General features: G+C 49.9%; 1 protein-coding gene across 1 annotated transcript in view; it reads right to left on the minus strand.

Moving 5' to 3' along the window:
• Positions 1-18,374, minus strand: part of RFTN1 (raftlin, lipid raft linker 1) — a 180,604-nt gene that overhangs the window by 33,786 nt on the left and 128,444 nt on the right. The window contains exons 6-7 of the mRNA XM_005863630.2: positions 13,831-14,034; positions 5,015-5,130 (exon numbers count right to left, since the gene is read on the minus strand). Coding sequence (XP_005863692.1) covers positions 5,015-5,130; positions 13,831-14,034 — 320 coding nt within the window. The remainder of the gene's footprint in view (positions 1-5,014; positions 5,131-13,830; positions 14,035-18,374) is intronic.

Here is an 18,374-nt window from a genome sequence, read left to right on the forward strand (position 1 = left end):
TAGGGTTGGAAGCACATTTTATAAGCAGCACTGAGGAACTCCAGGGAATGAAGATGAAGGAGGCTGTATAGCTCAAAGGACCCCGATGGTATCCACAAACTCTGCTGGGGGCTCAGGCCAAAGGATGTGCACACTCAGAGAGAAGAGGGTCCCTGTCTCTGTCTCTCTGGTAGAAGCACTGTCATGAGAGACTGATGAAAACAGTTCTGGTCACAGTAGTTACACAATGAAATGCAGTTATTATGAGTTAGAAAATTTTTAATGATTAGTATAGGTCAGTGATGGCGAACCTATGACACGCGTGTCAGAGGTGACACGCGAACTCATTTTTTTTGGTTGATTTTTCTTTGTTAAATGGCATTTAAATATATAAAATAAATATCAAAAATATAAGTCTTTGTTTTACTATGGTTGCAAATATCAAAAAATTTCTATATGTGACACGGCCCCAGAGTTAAGTTAGGGTTTTTCAAAATGCTGACACGCCAAGCTCAAAAGGTTCGCCATCACTGCTCTAGATTGTAAGCTCAAAGAATGTAAACAAAATGCCCATTACCAATGCCCCATGGATGGACTCTTATCCTCTCCACAACTGCCTTTGCCTTTGGCCACAGTTTTCCAACTGAGAAAAGACACAATTATTTGCATTTGACTCCACACTTTCCCGAGCCCAACCTCGTCTGTGCTTTTAGAACAAGATCAAGGCTATAGGGAGAGGATCTTTCTAATTGATGATACCAGTTGACCAATAGAAGAGAGTGGTGCTTCCTATATGCCAAGTACTATGCTCACAACTTTCTAATGTATTATTTCTTTTAATTCTCACCAACTTTGAGATGTTGTTGCCAGTGTCCCCATGTACACAACTGAAAAATGGAATAACAAAGAGGGGGTGGTTTACTTCTCATACATGTAGTTACTCAGCTGGGAGCAAGACAGCCAGGATGTGCACAGGCCAGACTCTACAATCTACGTTCTCTTTCCAACATTTAGCACTGTTTGCAGGGCTGTGAAGAGTGAGGTAGGTTTTCTTGTGAAAGTGTGTGTGTGTGCGCGCGCGTACAGAGGGAAGCCAGGAAGATGTGGCTGAACTGAATGCACACAGAGCTTAGAACAGTAATATTCACAGGAAAGGAACAAGCCAATGTCAGCCATGAGAAAAGAGAGAAAGCTGGTCAGACATGTTTTGTGCTCACAGCTGAAGGGTTCACAGGGTGGCCTGGGAGGACAGTGGTTGCCAGAAAAGCAGGGTGAACCACAAGCTAAGAGGAACATGCCCAGGGCTTGAACAGCAAAGACCTTTCCCACAGGCCAAAGGGGTGGGGAAGAGAGGAAGTAGCGGGGTCTGGAGGGTGGCAGGTGAGGGAGCTGGACCAACCCCACACACCTGGAGGGCATGCAGAGGAGGGGCCCCTGTCTGTGGTCAGAGCCTCGACAGAGAGTTGAACTGTGGGCAAACCTGTCCTGGGTTGAACACTTCCGGGCTGTGCTGGCAACACAGCTGTGTACGCGTGGTTCCTCTAAGGCTGGATTCTCAAAGTGGGCTGAATAGAAAGAAAACTCAGGGTTTCGAGGGGGCAGCGGGGGAAGCCTGGGTATCTATCTATGTTTTAAAAAACTCTCCAGGTGCTTCTGGTACAAGCTCAATTTTGAGAACATTGGTCTACCCTTGGGCTGAACCAAAAGGCCAGCAACTCAATTCAGGAAGTTATTTCTGGGTGACTTGGAGAACAAAGCTGAACATCCCCAGGCCAAGAAACTCAGAGTAAAGGGAGAAAAGTAGATTAATGAAGATGAGTATAACAGGAGCCCAACAGGTTTATGCGTAGAGAATTATGGGAACACAGAGGAAGTGTCTTTAACCCTGAAGGAGTCCGAAAGGCTTCCTGGTGGAGGTGACCTCTGAGCTGATTCCTGAAGACTGCCTACACCAGCTGCAAAGACGACGAGAAACCAATAGGGGTATAGTCTGCCCCAAAGAGATCTACTCTCCTTTTTCCCTTGAGAGGCTGACGCTGCTAAACGGGACAGCTGTCTCCTTCCACTGCGGGCAACTTCGAGGTGCTCCACAGACACCAGAGGGAAGAGCAAGTCTAAAGACTTGAGCAGGGAAAACGGATGAACAACATCAAAGCCATCAACCCACTGGTCATGAAATTCAGAAAATCTGTTTCTGCCCAGCTGGATGCCAGCCACACCTGTACCTGATCATTTGAAATGTGATAAAATAAAGGCCCATCCAGTGGTGTGTTGGTAAACGATTACAACGGGCTCTCCAGGGAGGAAAAGAAGACCCTAATTTCTAGCATTTGCCAATTTCCATGGTGGAAGACTTCCATTGTGGCCAATTTCAAGCTACCAACCCGACTGAATTTTTGTCACTGAATATGAAGTTGGGAAAACACAGAAGTGGTTTTGTAAGCCGATGCTCACCACTGGCTTATCACAGGTCTTCAAAATCCTGGTTCATTTCCAGAGTCTTGGGGGGAAAGCCAAAGCATTCCTGGAATGAGCGACTCTGTGTGTGTGTGTGTGTGTGTGTGTGTGTTGGCAGGGGTGGGGACAGGGGACAAACATGTAAGAGGTCAAGAGGGAAAAGTTCAAACATCTGAGAAAGAAATAAAATTGACAAATCTAATGAAAACCAATCTGCAATTCCAAGAAAAGTTTCTGAATAAATGTTAATCTTGTCTGATCTAACTTCTTAACCCATCGGTTTGACCTCTTCAAATTAAAAAGACAAATGTCCTTATTTGTATCTCCCTCCCACAAACATTTTATACAATATGCATTCATTGCAGTTACCCATCAAGGACATGAATAGTTTCAAAGGCTAAAGAAGATAAATCATTGGGGAACTCTTTCCATCACTTCTCTCACCACAGACACCTGGGGAGTGTCGCACCCCTACTGTCTTTTAAACACTGGTTCTTAAAACTGACTGTGCATCAGAACCCCCGGGAGCGATGTGAAAACACAGCTCCCTGAGAACCAACCCCAGAGTTTCTGACTCAGTCAGACCAAGTGGGGCCCAAGAATGTGCATTTGTAATGACTTCTGGGTGGTGCTGATACTGCTGGTCCTGGGACCCCCCTTTGAGAACCACTTTCTTAGATGGTTTTAGATCACTGCTATCAAGTCATCTTTCTTTTAAAAAAATATATTTACATTTATTTCAGAGAGGAAGGGAGAGGGAGAGGGAGAGGGAGGGGGAGAGAGAGAGAGAGAGAGAGAGAGAAACAGACATCAGTGACGAGAGAGAATCACTGATTGGCTACCTCCTGCATGCCCCGCAGGGGTTCGAGCCCTCAACTCAGGCATGTGCCCTGACTGGGAATCAAACGGTGACCTCCTGGTTCATAGGTCGACGCTCAACCACTGAGACACACCGGCTGGCTCAAGTCATTTTTCTCGAGGAAACCACAATGCCCTCCCTTCACAGCCATTTTTATGGGTAGACAACAAGAGATTGGACACCCATCCCCATGGCCTGCCAATCGCTTCGCACATGTATCTGGTTTGGGTGCAGGCATGCATGGCCTGCTGGTATAGCCAAGTGTTCAGAGCAAACTGTTTTAATGGGGTCAAGAGCCTCAACTGCTACCCGTTATTTCATCTTTTACCACCACCTGGAGCCTTCACTCTACCACGTGTGGTGGGCTGGGTGAACGGCACTGTCCCATCTTGTAGTGGAGGAAGGTTAAGGTCTGAGAGGGGACGTGACCTGCCCTGAATGGACTGTGCATTTTAAACTGAGCCTCGCTTCCTTTGCTCCCCACTTTCAGTTTGGGGTCCACTGGGACCAAGGTCAGGCAGAAGCGACAGGGGGAGCCTGATCCCAAACCAGGTCGTCATCTGATTCCTCACTCCCCTCACTATATGTGCTCTCAGGACTCCTTGTCCGACCCTAACAGGCCCTGGGTTTTCGGAATTCCTCTCATTAGTACAGTTTTTCTTTGTACTCTGTTGCTGCCGCACTTGCAAGCAGTTATTTCCTATCACTGCTCCCGACTTCACCGCTGCAGGCTTAAAGGCTGAGTAACAGTGCCCTGGGGGTGCCCCGTCCCAGCACCCAGGTGAGGGAGTCACTTCCAGGCTGTACTTCCCAAGGACACCAGGGTGTGGAGAGCATGTGCCGTCACCCCTCACAAAGGGCTGCATCCACCTCTGTCTCAGGCACAGAGAGCAGGGTTTGCAGGGGCCCCTCAGAGTGACACCATCTCTGTGTTCTCCCAGGGCCTGCTGAGGGCACCCCGGAGCCAGCCCTCTGCGTTCAAACAGCTTCTCCTTATACAGCCCATTTGCTGGGAGGACAAGAGTAGAGCCTAAAAGGTCCATGCTTCCATAGTTGGAGAAGTGCCTCCAAAGATTACACCAGAGAGTCTCAGAAACAAACCAGCTCTTCCCAAGTCCCAGAAAAGCGTGGCTCGAGGACTCCCCTGCCCACCGCAATGTGGTTGCCTAAGGGGTCAACATTTCCCAAAGACATCCTTCAGCACTTCATGAGTTACGTCAGGACCGGGCCCCAACCTCTCTGTGCCTCAGTTTCCTCATCTGTAAAACAGGAGCAATGATGGAACCTACCCGGTAAGCTTACTGTGAAGATTAAAGGAGCACTCGTGCACAGCCTGCCTCCCAGGACGCCTGGCCGAGGGAGCGCCCATGAGGATGCTGCTTTTATCAGTACGGAGGCCACCAACTGCGTGTTTGCCTCACTTATGTCCCTTAAGAGTTTTCACTTAGATGCAAATAAATGAAAGAGGAGTCTTTTTCCACCGAAGGGTCCGAGACACGTGATGTGCTTTCCCTACAGAGAGGGAACCGTGGGGCCCATCCCCCAACGTGATAAAGGAGGAGCATGAAAAGACAAAAGGGGTCCTTGTAGGGTCCACCAGGTCAAACGGCCTTTCAGAGGAAAGCCACAGCTGAGCGGCAGCCACGGGCAGACCCAGCAAGCGAATAAAAACCATCGTCGTCCGAACAAAAGCAGCGCCCCTGCCAACCCCACACTTACTTCCAGGACCGTCCATTGTTCGACAACAATAGCATCATAGCCCGGCATGGTTTTGCTATCTTCTGTGGAAACGGCTTCAAAGATGAATACTCCATCTGTCAAGCTGTGTAAGGAATCTGTTGGAAAAAGAAAAAGGAAAAAAAGGGGTGGTGGTGGTTGTGTAAGCCGTCTGTGGCAGAAGCCTTACAAGCAGCAAAGATTTTCACTGCATTCATTAATAATCCCAATCAGAACATCTTTTCAGCATGTTAATTAAAGGAGGCACACACTGCTATCGAGTCTAGCCCCATCAGAATGAATGAGACTAATTTACCTCGCAGTTTTGAATAATATCCTTGATTTTATGAGCCCAAATTTCATTGTTAGCAATCACCGTTTGATTTCACGCGTTTACCTTCCTTTCCACGCTCCAACGTCAGGATGCACTGGGAACTTATTCAGGGCAAAACACAGCCATTTAGAGACAGTTTTTAGAAGAAAGCTATATTTAGGTGAGAGACGTTTTTTGAAAGCGGGGATAGATATGACACACCAGATCTGAGCTTGTCAGATGCACGCTAGTTGCGCTGTTTCTTGGAAGTTCCCAGGATGTGGGCTGCCGTACAAACAACTCTTTAGGCAGTGCTTGTCAACAGGCAGAATTTGGGGGAGGGGAGTTTTCCCAGATGATTTATCACTGAAAACATCTCCCTGAGCATTGCTTTAGCCAATGTGCCAAGTTCTGGGTTCTGTACAATTCAACAAATGCATGCTACACAAACAGCATGATTCAAGACTGTATTGGGCAACGAGGTATAAAGAAAATCACAGCAGGGTCCCTACCCCCACAGAAGACAGTAAGGGAGGAGCTTTCTGCCCCCCCCCCTTTTTGAATGGCTCCTGATGTCCTAGAGCAGTGGTTCTCAACCTTCCTAATGCCGGCGACCCTTTAATACAGTTCTTCATGTTGTGACCCAACCATAAAATTATTTTCGTTGCTACTTCATAACTGTAATTTTGCTACTGTTATGAATCGTCATGTAAATATCTGATATGCAGGATGTATTTTCATTGTTACAAATTGAACATAATTAAAGCATAGTGATTCATCACAAAAACAATATGTAATTATATATGTGTTTTCCGATGGTCTTAGGCGACCCCTGTGAAAGGGCCGTTCGACTCGCAAAGGGGTCTCGACCCACAGGTTGAGAACCGCTGCCCTAGATTCATTTAGATCAGAGACTGTGGCAAAAAAGACTGGACTTAGAAGCAGGTGGCTTGGGTCCATGCTTTATCAAAAGAAGTGATGTGATCCCTTTGAGGGACTTGGTCTCTCATCTGTGAAATGTGGTGGCGGACAGAGACTCCCTCCTGGTCCCTGGATTCTACTCTACAAATCACCGCTCAGTCCGACTGCTATGGACAGACTTGTGGCCCCCACACCCCCAGCCCAAAGCCTATGGTTGAAACTCTAACCTCCAAAGTGACTGTATTTGGAGATAGGGCCTCTAGGGAAATCACTGAGGTCATAAGGGTGAGCCCTAATCTGCCAGGTATGATGTCCTTATAAGAAGTGGGACAACAGACCCCTTCCCCGGTCCTTGCAGAGGAAGGGCCATATGAGGACACAGAGAAGGAGCTAGCTGTCTGCAGGTCAGGAAGAGAGGTCTCACCAGAAACCAAATTTGCTGGCACCTTGAACATGGACTTCATTTCAAGTAAGATCCCTGGGGTTAATCAATACCAAGCTCCAGTTTTTAATTGTTTCCTATCCCGAGAATCTGTTAGCAAACAGCCTTAGCAAAACTTCTAAGCTTGCCTCTCGTCTGCTCTGCTTAAAGGCTTCCCCCAGTGTTTGTCCAATGCCTTCCTAAGAGACATTTTGCAAAGGGGACCAGGGAAGAACAGAGACGCTCTTCAGCTGAACGACAAGCATTTTGGGATCCAGGACAAGCATGGACCACGGTCCAGCTCATCTTGAAAGTTGGGCCCAGCTGGAGCCCCTGCTGCTTGAGACCAGAAGATGCTCAATTCCTCTGGGATTATATCCACACGGCACAAATCCCCTCGAGGCTTCTACAAAAATATGTTCTATCCAATTTCCAAAGTCTCTACCTACAGATGTCCTCAAAGGAACACCTCCAAGCCCTACAAGGTGCCTACAATGTACTTCACAGAGTCAAGTGCCCAATTTGATCCAAACAACGGGATGGTGTTTAGCTTGCCAATGGCACTGTGCTGCCGAGTGGAGGTCCAGAGGGGGAAGAAGACACTGCAATCAGTCCAGACTTCCTTTCCCACCCCTGCCTTGCTGCCCCTTCCTCCCGATCAGATCGCAGGCCTAGGAGGAGGGCTGTGCAGTCAGTGGAGAGTGGTACGCAGGCCTGGGCTGGGAGGAGGGCTGTGCAGTCACTTGGGGGCATGAAGTAAGAACAAGCCAGGCCCTTATCTCCCAGCCTCCTCCTCCAGCATCTGCTTTCCCGCCTCTCAGCCCGCTGCTCTGCTATCTCGAATCCAGAGTGCTGATTCACCTACTTAACTCCAAAGCAGGCTCAGAGTGGCTGTCACAGTTTGGTCATCTGTAACAGCAAAAAAGTCAATGAACCACAGAGAGCAGACAGCTGGGCTTTTAAACAGTCCCCCGTTTTGACGGCCGTGCCCACCCCCATCTCCTCATTGCCCTCTAGCTCAGCCTCCGCGCTGGGTATAAATAGCTCTATCTGAGAGTGAAGGCTCCCGATGCAAAAGGTTAGCTCGCCCTCCATCTCTGGAAAACACTCCATTATCACTGCATTTTTTATAAAAGTAAAGCAGCTTCCCTACTGTGCACGGAGAGCTATTCGCCCTGGTACTATATAAATATTTGATGCCGGTCTTTTGGCAAAAGGCCACCTTAACACTCCAAGCTTATGATTTACAAGAAGGAAGTGGGGAAAGGAGATTTGCCCTATTATCCCAAGAGGTAAACTCTGTGAGGCAGCAGCTCTTCCCCTGTAGCCTCTGACACATTAACACTCCGTCCAGCAAGCTAACCTGCGGGCTCACCCGAGGTGCTATTCTTCCCCCAACATCTGGCAGGAAACGCACACACCATGACAAGTGGTCAATGCATGTGGTCTAGAAAAAATGTTACTGTGCTCCTTTTAAGCAGCTAGATGGGACTAAATTGTCCACACTGGGGTAGCTGGCATGACAGATCTCCTCGGCTCTCTGAAAGCCCTTCTTCCCATCAGGCACTGCATGGTGCTCGTGGCACCACCTTGGTTCCAGGAATGGCATGCACCTGCCGCAGGTCCATAATTGCCCATGTTGTCATGCCGACCTCTAACCCCACCGCATATAATTACCGATCAACCAATCCCGGCTGATGGTGCCACACTGCTTCCCAATCACACTGCAGCTGATCTGACAACAAAAAAGCAAGCCGGTTTGCTGCCTGTCCCCGTTTCTCCAGCCCTCGCTGCTGCTCTCGGCCTTCCTTCCTGCATTGAAGCAGTGACTAACCTAGGCTCCTCTTCAGTTACAGGAAGGGTTCGCCTGCAAGTCCAGCGCCATTGAACTGACGGAGGAAGACATGCTCCGAGTCATTGCCTTTGTGTGTGAGGCACCCGGCCAGGCACAGTTCATGGCTTCTCACTGAGCCAGTTACACGGGTTGATCACCTTGTGAAAATCCACTGAGCTATATCCTTATGACCTGTACAGTTTTCTGTAGATGTGCTATGGTCCAAGAGAAAATGCACTTCATGCTATAAGTGAAACCTACATTATTCATTGGCTCCTCAGAGAGAGAAGCCATGCCTGGAACCACCAGGCCAAACGTTCTTGGAGACGGCAGCGTCCCAAAGGAGCGGCTACTAGAAGCAGCTGGAACTACCTCACTCTCCCTCCCGTTCCATTCCCTCCACCCCTAGCTCTTCGATCCTCCTAAGATGAACAGGGCACACAGGACTTGTCTGAGGGTTTGAAAGTGTGTCTGTATAAAATATATGTCTCTACATGTATTTAACCTGAAATGTGTGCATGTCTTTTACATGTATACTTTGCAAATATAACGTTATGTATGTTGTGCTAGGCGTCAAAAAAAAAAAAAGGTGGTATAAATACCAAAGGGTACTTGGATTTAGATGCGGCTGGGGCATCGGGGAGAGGCCCCAGGAAGACAATCGTTTTCTGTCGTAAGTGCTTAATTTATCAAGATCTTGGAACTGAATTCCACTTAATGGGAAAGAGAGGCTAGAGAAGGTGAGAGAGACAGGTAAGATGAATATCCCCAAGAGGCACTGGCCCACAAAACAGGACATTGTGCAGGAGAAGAGGCCAGGGTTATGTCAAGCAGGCAGGGTCATGCAGAACGACTCTTCTAAGTAAGTGGAAGAGCAGTGAGGGCGTGGTCACCATGGGCAGTACATGTCGTTGGCCTGCATTCTGGTTTGGACAACTCACTGCCAAGGCCATGTCTGAGACCACTGAAGACATCTGAATATGGGCTGCGGAAAGGCGATACTGCCAGAAGGGAAGGAGTGTGGGGCCGGGAGAGGTGAGGGCAGGGGCAGGGTCATGGTCAGGAGTGGGGAGGGCCAGCACAGGCCAAGGGCAGGGCAAGGAGAGAAAAGTGAGGACAGAGTGAGATGGGGACAAGTGGAGAGCAAAGAGGGGGCAAGGCAGGGTGAGGGTAGAATAACAGAAATGCAGAGCAAGGACAGGGCGGGGGGACACAGGGAGGGCCTGGGCAGGGCAAGGGGAGCTGGTGGTGGCAGCAGTAGCCTTGGTGGCCACGATGGCAGCAGAGATTCTGCTGGCCTGGATGCCCTGGGTGAGAAGTCTGGTTCCTGGGTGGGCCTTCAGCTGGTGGGCAGCCAGCTCCGTCTCACCCTGACCCGACTCCTAGTGCCTGCCGACTCCTCATCACAGCCAGCTCAGCAGAGGGTCTCCTCCCCGCCTCTTCCGCCCTCTAGAAGCGTCGATTCTGGCCTTTGTCCCACTGGCTGGAGTGTTCCTATGTGCCTGTCTGCTCTGCTGTCTGACCAGCCCGGGGATCCATCCACACTGCTGGCTGGCCACCCAGGTCTCGCTACTTCCCTGAGGGTGACCCTGGAGCTCCCCATCCTCCCCGAGGGCCACCTCAACTTCTCACCAACACGGCCACCTCTCTTCTCTCCTCCTCATGTCCCTTTCCCCTGCCCACACCCTTCTTTCTCCCTGCCACCTCCTTGCCTGGACAATGACTTAATCGCTCTGTGCTTCCGTGTCCACAGCTGTAACGCAGGCATAACAACTGTGCCCCCTTCCCCGGGTTGTGGGGAATCAATGAGTTGCTATGTTTGAACTGCTTAGAGTAGCAACAGCACATGGTACCAGCTGGGTGCCAGCCGTCAGCATCATCACGCTTTGCTCTCACCTGGGCCTTAGCTTGCCAGGGTCTAAGGCAGCCGTGGGCAAACTACGGCCCGCGGGCCGGATCCGGCCCGTTTGAAATGAAAAAAACTAAAAAAAAAAAAAAGACCGTACCCTTTTATGTAATGATGTTTACTTTGAATTTATATTAGTTCACACAAACTCTCCATCCATGCTTTTGTTCCGGCCCTCCGGTCCAGTTTAAGAACCCATTGTGGCCCTCGAGTCAAAAAGTTTGCCCACCCCTGGTAAGGGCACAGCCTCCCCAGCCCAAGACACCTGATCCCTCTGAGGAGAGGAGCCCTGGACACCACAAACAGAAGCCCACATCTGAGGACCACGCGAGTCTTTCCACGTCCTGGGGAGCAGAGCCTCGAAAACAGAAGCTGGAATCTTAACTGCGTAATTCAGGCTGAAACATCGCCTTGTTTATGGGACAAAGTTCTCGTGAGTCCTCTGACTCCGTGGAAAATAATCTGGAGTACAAAGACCCATGTAGGAGTGAGACGGGTGCTTTTCCAGATGGCAAACTGCTTAAAGATGTGCTTCCAGCTCTGCCAGGTCTATTTGTAAGGACACTAATTGTCTTCTTAGAAACAGGTTCCTTTTCTAATTAGGAATATCTTGCTTCTTTTTTTTTTTTTCAATTCTGGGAAAAGAACGTATGCATATGTCATCCCTGGCCAACGGAAACCTTGGGCTCTTCCAGAGCAGACACGCCCTAACTCACTGAGCATTATTCCCAAGTCACACTCTCCCTCCCGCCAGACACACACAGGGTGAAACCGGGTTTGAATGTTGAGACGCCTTAAATGAATTCTGTTCTGAGAATTTTGCAGCCGCCCCCACGACAGAGATGTGGCAGCCCCGCCGTGGAGATGCCACGGGCTCGGTGCAGGCTCTCACAGCTGCGCTCGCCAGGGGGAATCTCACCCTGTGTCTTCAAGGCCGGAAGGCTGGACTGGATGCAGCTAAAGCCCACGGAGGACAGAACAGCATTTCAAACACCAGAGTCAAATCGGAAGAAAAGTCTGTGCGGCTGGACTCCGGGTTAAAGAATGGGGTGAGGAGGAGTGGAGGAGACTCAGCCTCCATTGCCAAAGCCACAATGGCTAGAGAGACAATGAAGGGCACTGCGAACTTTCAAGGTGACCTCTTGGGTTCAGCTTGCCCCCGACGTGCGCAGGCAGTAAGGCCAAAGAGAAAAACGTCTCTTTGGACTCCCCAGCGCTCCTAAGGGGGAGATTACCAGTGGCTGTCGGTGTAGCTGCCACCTTCGGTGCCTCCCTGCAGCTTTAGGATGTGAGCACAACTAACCATCAGTTTTTCCCAAGGAGAAACGCAAAACTATGCACAGCCACAGGGAGCCTCGGGGAGCACCCAGAGGAGATAAAAGGAGCTGATGTGACCACAGGCCAAGATGGGAGATGGGGTGTCCCTGCAGGAAGCAGGAAGTGAAGAGTTCTCCCCAAGTGCTGATGAATCAGGGCTGTGAACATTTCCCCCAAGCTGATGCCACTGATGTTTTATGGTGCATCTCAGAACAGATGGTGACATTCTCTAGCTTCAGGGGACGTTGCAAGCACCATGGAAAGCTGCCTTGTATACAGGGAGGTTACCGACCTTGCTGCCAGAGAACCGAACGGACTCTTCCTTAGTTATATCCATGCAATGGATACTCTAGCACTGTACTGTCCAATACACTAGCCACATACAGTCCTTGAAATTTATTTATTATTTATTTATTTATTATTTTTGTAGAGAGAGAGAGAGAGAGAGGAAGAGAAAGGGCTAGAGCAGTGGTTCTCAACCTTCTGGCCCTTTAAATACAGTTCCTCATGTTGTGACCCAACCATAAAATTATTTTCGTTGCTATTTCATACCTGTAATGTTGCTACTGAGAGGAACATCATTCATCCCCCTCCTCCCCCACTGCACTGGGGATCAAGCCACAAACAGGGCATGTGCCCTGACTGGGAATTGAACTGGCAACCTCTTGGTTCCTGGGTTGATGCTCAACCACTGAGCCACACTGGCCGGACAGTCATTGAAGTTTAAACAAATGAAAATTAAATTCTAAAATTCAGTTTCTCAGCCCTTCTAGCCACATTTCAACAGGTCATTAGCCATGTGTGGCTACCATACTGGACAGCATAGAAATAGAATAAAAATAGAATATTCCCATCATGGCACGAAGTTCTATTGGACAGCGCTGCTCGGGATGTGTTCATAATGAACCAGTCGCCTTTCTTCTATCATTCACCCACCGCACAGGTGGCTGTGACCACTCTGCCATTGGATGCCTGCTGCTACTATGCTATCACATTAACTTAGCTATTGATATTCCTATAGGAACACGTGGAGACCTGTCTGTGCTGTAGTGTTCTAAGGCTTCATCACATTAACTTAGCTATTGATATTTCTCTAGTAACAAGGGATGACGTCCAACGTGGAGACCTGTCTGTGCTGTAGTGTTCTAAGGCTTTGGATGACATATAGAAGGTACATCCAGAATGAAGACTGATGCCTCTTCTGTGTGTGTTTGCTGACATGGCAAATAATGTAAAATCCAACTCCATTCCTGACTTTGCTAACTCTCAGAGAGAAAACAACTCAACAACCCAGACACTGCACTATTGGTGTGTCTCCCCCGCCCCGTTTTGCTGGGATTAACAAATTTGGTGCAACATTTCACTTACCTGGGAATCCTGCTGACTGGCAGCCCTCAGGACCCACAGCGGCTGGCTTGTTGGCCCCACTCCCCAGTTGCCTCCCAGCTTGGATGCACCCTAGTGACTCAACTTGCCTTTGTGTTAACTCAAAAAACCCCTCCTAATTGCTTGACACACTTCCCCGGGTTGGGCAGACTTGCTCTCTGCCTTCGAAAAGCTGACACCAGCAACGTTGCCACCCCATGCAACAAACCCCAGCGATAACCCACCACTGGGGAGGGAGTCCTGGGTGCCACGAGACCCGGGAACAGCGCGTGTCCCCACGGAGCTTGCAGGAACCAGGCTGTTCAGTGCATGTCTCTGCTGCTAATTCCGAGGTGCTGCTACTGCTACTTCAAACTGTAAGACTGTCTACAAACAATTCACACTCTCGGAGAGGCATGATCCCAGGGGGCAATTAACAAAACTGGGGAAAAATCTTTTTCAAAGCCTTGAAAAGCAACACAGATGGAGACCACCACCAGTGAAACAGAATCACGCCTGTCTCTGGCATTTTAGAAGAGACCTGGCTAGACGAGGTTTAGAGAGAGAGCATAGGCGGTGGGCTTTATGGAAAACGCCTCAAGGCGTGTTCATGGGAAATCAAATGTTGCACGTTCATTAGCTGCAGAGTTTTTTGAGCGAAGCAGGCTCTGAAGATGGGCTCAGAGGACAAGAACGAGAAGCAGAGTTCTCCAGGGCTACCCGGGGGCTGTGGGTTCCATACCATTGACCAGGCCAAGGTAGAAGATGGCATTCACCAGCACGCCTCCTTTCCGGAAGTGGTCGCTCATGTGCTCCAGCCAGTTGGCATCCAAACCGCTCACTGCCTGGCCGTTCGTGGAGACCCGGAGAGGAATGGTGACCGTATAGTATTGCCGGCACTCCTGATGGCTCTTCGGTCTGTTGAAAAGGGCGAAGATCTCCATTTCTGTTGGGATTTGTAAAGGGGGCGGGGAGACAAGAATTTAGACAGTGATCACAGCTGCTCCTTGGGTCTAGTGGAATCTCTCAGGAGCCTGAGAAATGACATCAGAGGTGAAATCTCGGCGAGGGAGCGCTGTTGCCAGATAATAAAACCCGATTCCAAGCAGTGAGTTAGGGGTGCCCTGAAAGTGACATGGCCTCATGAACTTCAAGTGGAGACTTAAGTTTTGAATCTGGCATATAATGTTATCTGGGATTATTCATTTGTGCAGTTAGGTGTTTGAGAGAAGGACCGAGTAGAGAGTCCGAGGAATTCACACAAAGATGTTTTGAAAGAAAAAGCAGACATACTTGGGCGAGAGCTGGTCTGAAGAAAAGAAAAAAAAGTCGTCAATGTACACAGGCACCTAAAAGCAAAAATACTGCCATAATTCCAGGAACCTTGTCCACCCCTCAACTCGCTATTTATAAACTGCAGTGGTGTTTCCTGGGGCTGAGCCCATAATACTTAATCAAGCACATCAAAAATACATCACTGATATGTAAAAATAAATACATTCCCGTAAATGAGGGTTCCTGCCCGGAGGGGAAGGTCTGCTCAGCCAGGCAGGCAGACACTGGCAGGGGGGCGCTCAACTTCCTGCTCCCTCCTTTACAGCCCGGCTTTTCAAAAATCAATAGTCACCACCACGCGGCAGCCGACCCGCGCCCGCCGTACGTGCTGCCCGCCACGAATGAGCAGTACCGGCCTCCGGAGCGAGTACCTGGAATTTCCATCTAAGTCCAAAGGTCTATTTTTGTGTTTCTCATTTAGTCAAGCAATCAGGGTTCCCCCAGCTTAAAAAACCCTGCTTCCACGGGCTAGTCAGGAATATGCGTTGCTTTCCAAAAATATCTGTTTCAATAAGAAAATCCCTGCCCTTCTTTCAAAGAAATATTTTAAAGGCCATAAACGTTAGCAAAAAAGACAAATGTCACCCTCGGGCTCCCCGCAGGAGACACCTGGCCTACACCCACGCTCTGGGACGCTGTCGCGGATCTGTCGGTGTTTCATAGTTTTTGCACGAGCCAAATAAACAGACTCACTTTCCTTTATTCAAATCAATGCATTGTCAAAGGAAACTCTGCTTTCAGATCCTCAGGGAAACAACTACCACTTGCTATAAACAGGAGGGAACGATGAGGCACATTCACGCCAAATATGTCCATCCGTGTAGCATCTAAAATTATCTCACATAGGAATTGTATTCTGGACAAAGGAAGTCTTTTCGCAGCCCCATCTGAGCCAGCATCAGCGGAGATCTCTGGGGAGCAGTGCTGGGCCATGAGCCTTTGTCATCAGCACGAGTTAAGCTCCAGGGGTGAGGGGGGGCATTTCCTGCTATCCATTGGCTGGGACCAATTAGGAAAGGAAAGTGCCCATCTTCACAAGTGGCCACCCGGATTTTAAAGGAGCACCTCTGGCCTCTTCATCGTCCCCACCCCAAATCACCTTTCTCAGCCCGCTCGCCTGACTCAGGAAGCTGTCCCAGCCAGTAAAGGCTTTCACATGAGAAAGTAGGTCTTGGTGTGCAAAACTGGCAACCACTACGCTATTTCGTGACTTTGAAACACACACTTGAGGGATGGGGTCATGCAAAGCAAGATTTGTCACGGAGGGGACTCAAGCAGTGCATTGGGGCTGGGGGTGGGGACAGCATGTGAACTATATCACCAGGCGTTTTCCAGCCCTAGGTGCCAGGGTTTCAAGTAAGAACCAAAGCTACAAAGGCAAGCGGCTAAGCAATGCTCAGATGAGTCCTTGACTTCATCTGGATTTCTTCAGAAGCAGAGCCTGCTAAAAGCCTTTGGGTGCAACTGGTTATTTGGGAAGCGATACCAGGAAACAGAGTGAGGGGGCAGGGGTGGGAAATAGGGGAAGAGATGAGAGCCAATGAAGGGTGCATTAACTCAAGGGTTACCATTCGGATCATACAGGCTCAGTTCCCCTGAGTTGCTGTGGAGAACACACCTCAGATTGCCTTACCAAGGGGCAAGCCAGCCAGGGCCTTTATCCTCAGGGACTGAGGGCCACCCTTGAGGCATTCATTCTGGGCATGCTGAGCCTGGGCCCATCCAGATTCCTGGAATTTGAGGCCATTCTAGGGGACAACTGCAGGCAGAGGCTGAGAAAGCTGTTCCCAGGTGACTCCAAGGTGGGCCAGAGCAACAGCCGCCAGAACCTGCTATCGTCAAGCACGAATGCATATGAATTAAAGAGAAATCCCAGCCTTTACATGGGAGGAGTGAGCTGGGAAGTTGGAAGTGGCCAAAATCCAAAACTATATGACAACACTTGATCACACAGGATTCCCCACATACATGGCAAGACAGAAACACAACTTTCCCCAATGCGAAACAGAAGAGAAAAAGGGGAAGGCCAAAGTGAGAAGTGAGAGTGCGGGGTGGTGTGAAGGGAAGGTACGGCCTATCACACATGGCGCAGTGGTAACGAGGCCCCTGTCTTCCCATCTGGACCCTCCCCAGAGTGGAGGACCGAGGCCAGAGACAGAAATACATTTGTCAGGAAGGAAAGGAAATGCTGTTGGAATCAAGAGCCTCCAAAGCATTCGTAGAAATGAAATATTGGGAGAAACCTGATTTCAGATGCATAACCCTGCGGTCAACTCTGTCCCTCTGTCTCCTTGGCCACAATCCTCTCTCCACTCATGTGGAAACCAGCCAAGAGAAACTGTCCCTGAATGACGTCCTTTGATGTTTTAATATTCTGATTCTCCGAAACACATCCTCACATGAGCAGGCACCAGGGAGTCCAGAAAGAAGCCCCAAGTTTGTTTAAAGTTTCTCAGCTGCTCTGTGACTCACGCATGACCCCAGCTGGAAGACTTTTCCAGACATTGGACAGAAAGTCCCAGAGGAGGGCGGGGGTCGGGAAAGGCATTGTTTCTGAGAATGTTCTGAGAATGGCTAAAGACCGGGCCTGGCAGAACCCTGAAGAAGCATCAAGACTGTCTTATTGTGCCCGGCTGGCATGGCTCAGTGGTTGAGCTTCAACCCAGGAACCAAGAAAGACTGTCTTATTGTGCCCGGCTGGCATGGCCCAGGAACCAAGAAATCACTGTTTTGATTCTCCGTCAGGGCACATGCCTGGGTTGTGGGGCTCGATCCCCACTAGGGGCATGCGGAAGGCAGCTGCTCGATGATATTCCTTTCTCATGTCATCGATGCTCCTATCTCTCTCCTTTCCTCTCTATAAATCAATAAAAACACATTAAAAAAACAAAGACCGTGTTGTATTTCTATCTTGCTGTCTTTCTCTTTCCCCCTTGTGCCGTTCCGATCCTCTGTGACCAGGTGTGTCCCTGTAATATGACCTAAGCCAGATAATTCGGGAAGCTGGGGGAGGGAGAGGGGGTGTGGGCTCGCTGGGTGCTGCCAGTCTGAGAGCAGCCCACTCTGGCCTTGCTGAGCACCTGGGGAGCAGGGAGGAGGGAGGCAGATGTCCAGGCCTGAGGCCTGCACCAGGCAGTGGGACCTTAGGTATGTGGTGGAAGCCTGCAGCCTGTCTGCAGGCAAAGCCCCAGAGAGGCGGTGACTGGCAGGCAGCAGTGGGGCCAGCTGGGTCCTGGTGCTCCAGGAGTCCTCCAGGCTGGAGGGAAGAGAGAGCTCAGAGTCTGGCTTAAGGCACAGGCTTCCAAGGGCTAGACTGGGAGGAGGAGGAGGCTGGTGAGATAGCTGGATAGGAAGAAACAAGTGGGAGTCACACTTGGCCTGGGAGCTGGACTGAGTGGGGGCCACGGTCTGCTGAGGTTATGAGCAGGGGGAGCTAAGCCGAAAGGTTTGCATTGGGAAGGCAGGGCTGTGGGCACCATGGTGGGAAGAGAGGGCGGGGGGCTTTGGGCCTGTCCAGATTCCTCAATCTGGGAAAAGGCTGCTTCAGGCTTTGATCAGGCTCGGGCACTAACAGCAGGCACCTCTGTTTGCCAGGGCAAAGTGTGGGCACCACTGCATGCACAGCATGCCACGGGAACCCGCTGGTAAGAATAACAGCAGCCACAGGCACACACACTGTATTGACAAGGCCTTTCGCCTTCACCATCTCATGTGACTCTCCCAGTCTCCATCGGTTCTGTGCCCAGAAACCTTAAGTGGATCCCCCAGAAATCACAAGCTGGTAAGTGGCAAGGCCAAGAGCCTTTCAAACCCCGAGCCTGGGCTGTTTCCCAAATCTAACAAGAGGCTAATGTCATCAGTGCACAGAAGGCGGGAGCTGAGGGCTGCGGGTGGGAGCTCAATAGCTGTTTGCTAATGGGCTGAGTGAAAGGCCAGAAAGATGGTGGCAGG

Source organism: Myotis brandtii, unplaced genomic scaffold (assembly GCF_000412655.1).
Source record: "Myotis brandtii unplaced genomic scaffold, ASM41265v1 scaffold18, whole genome shotgun sequence".
NCBI classification, from domain to species: domain Eukaryota; kingdom Metazoa; phylum Chordata; class Mammalia; order Chiroptera; family Vespertilionidae; genus Myotis; species Myotis brandtii.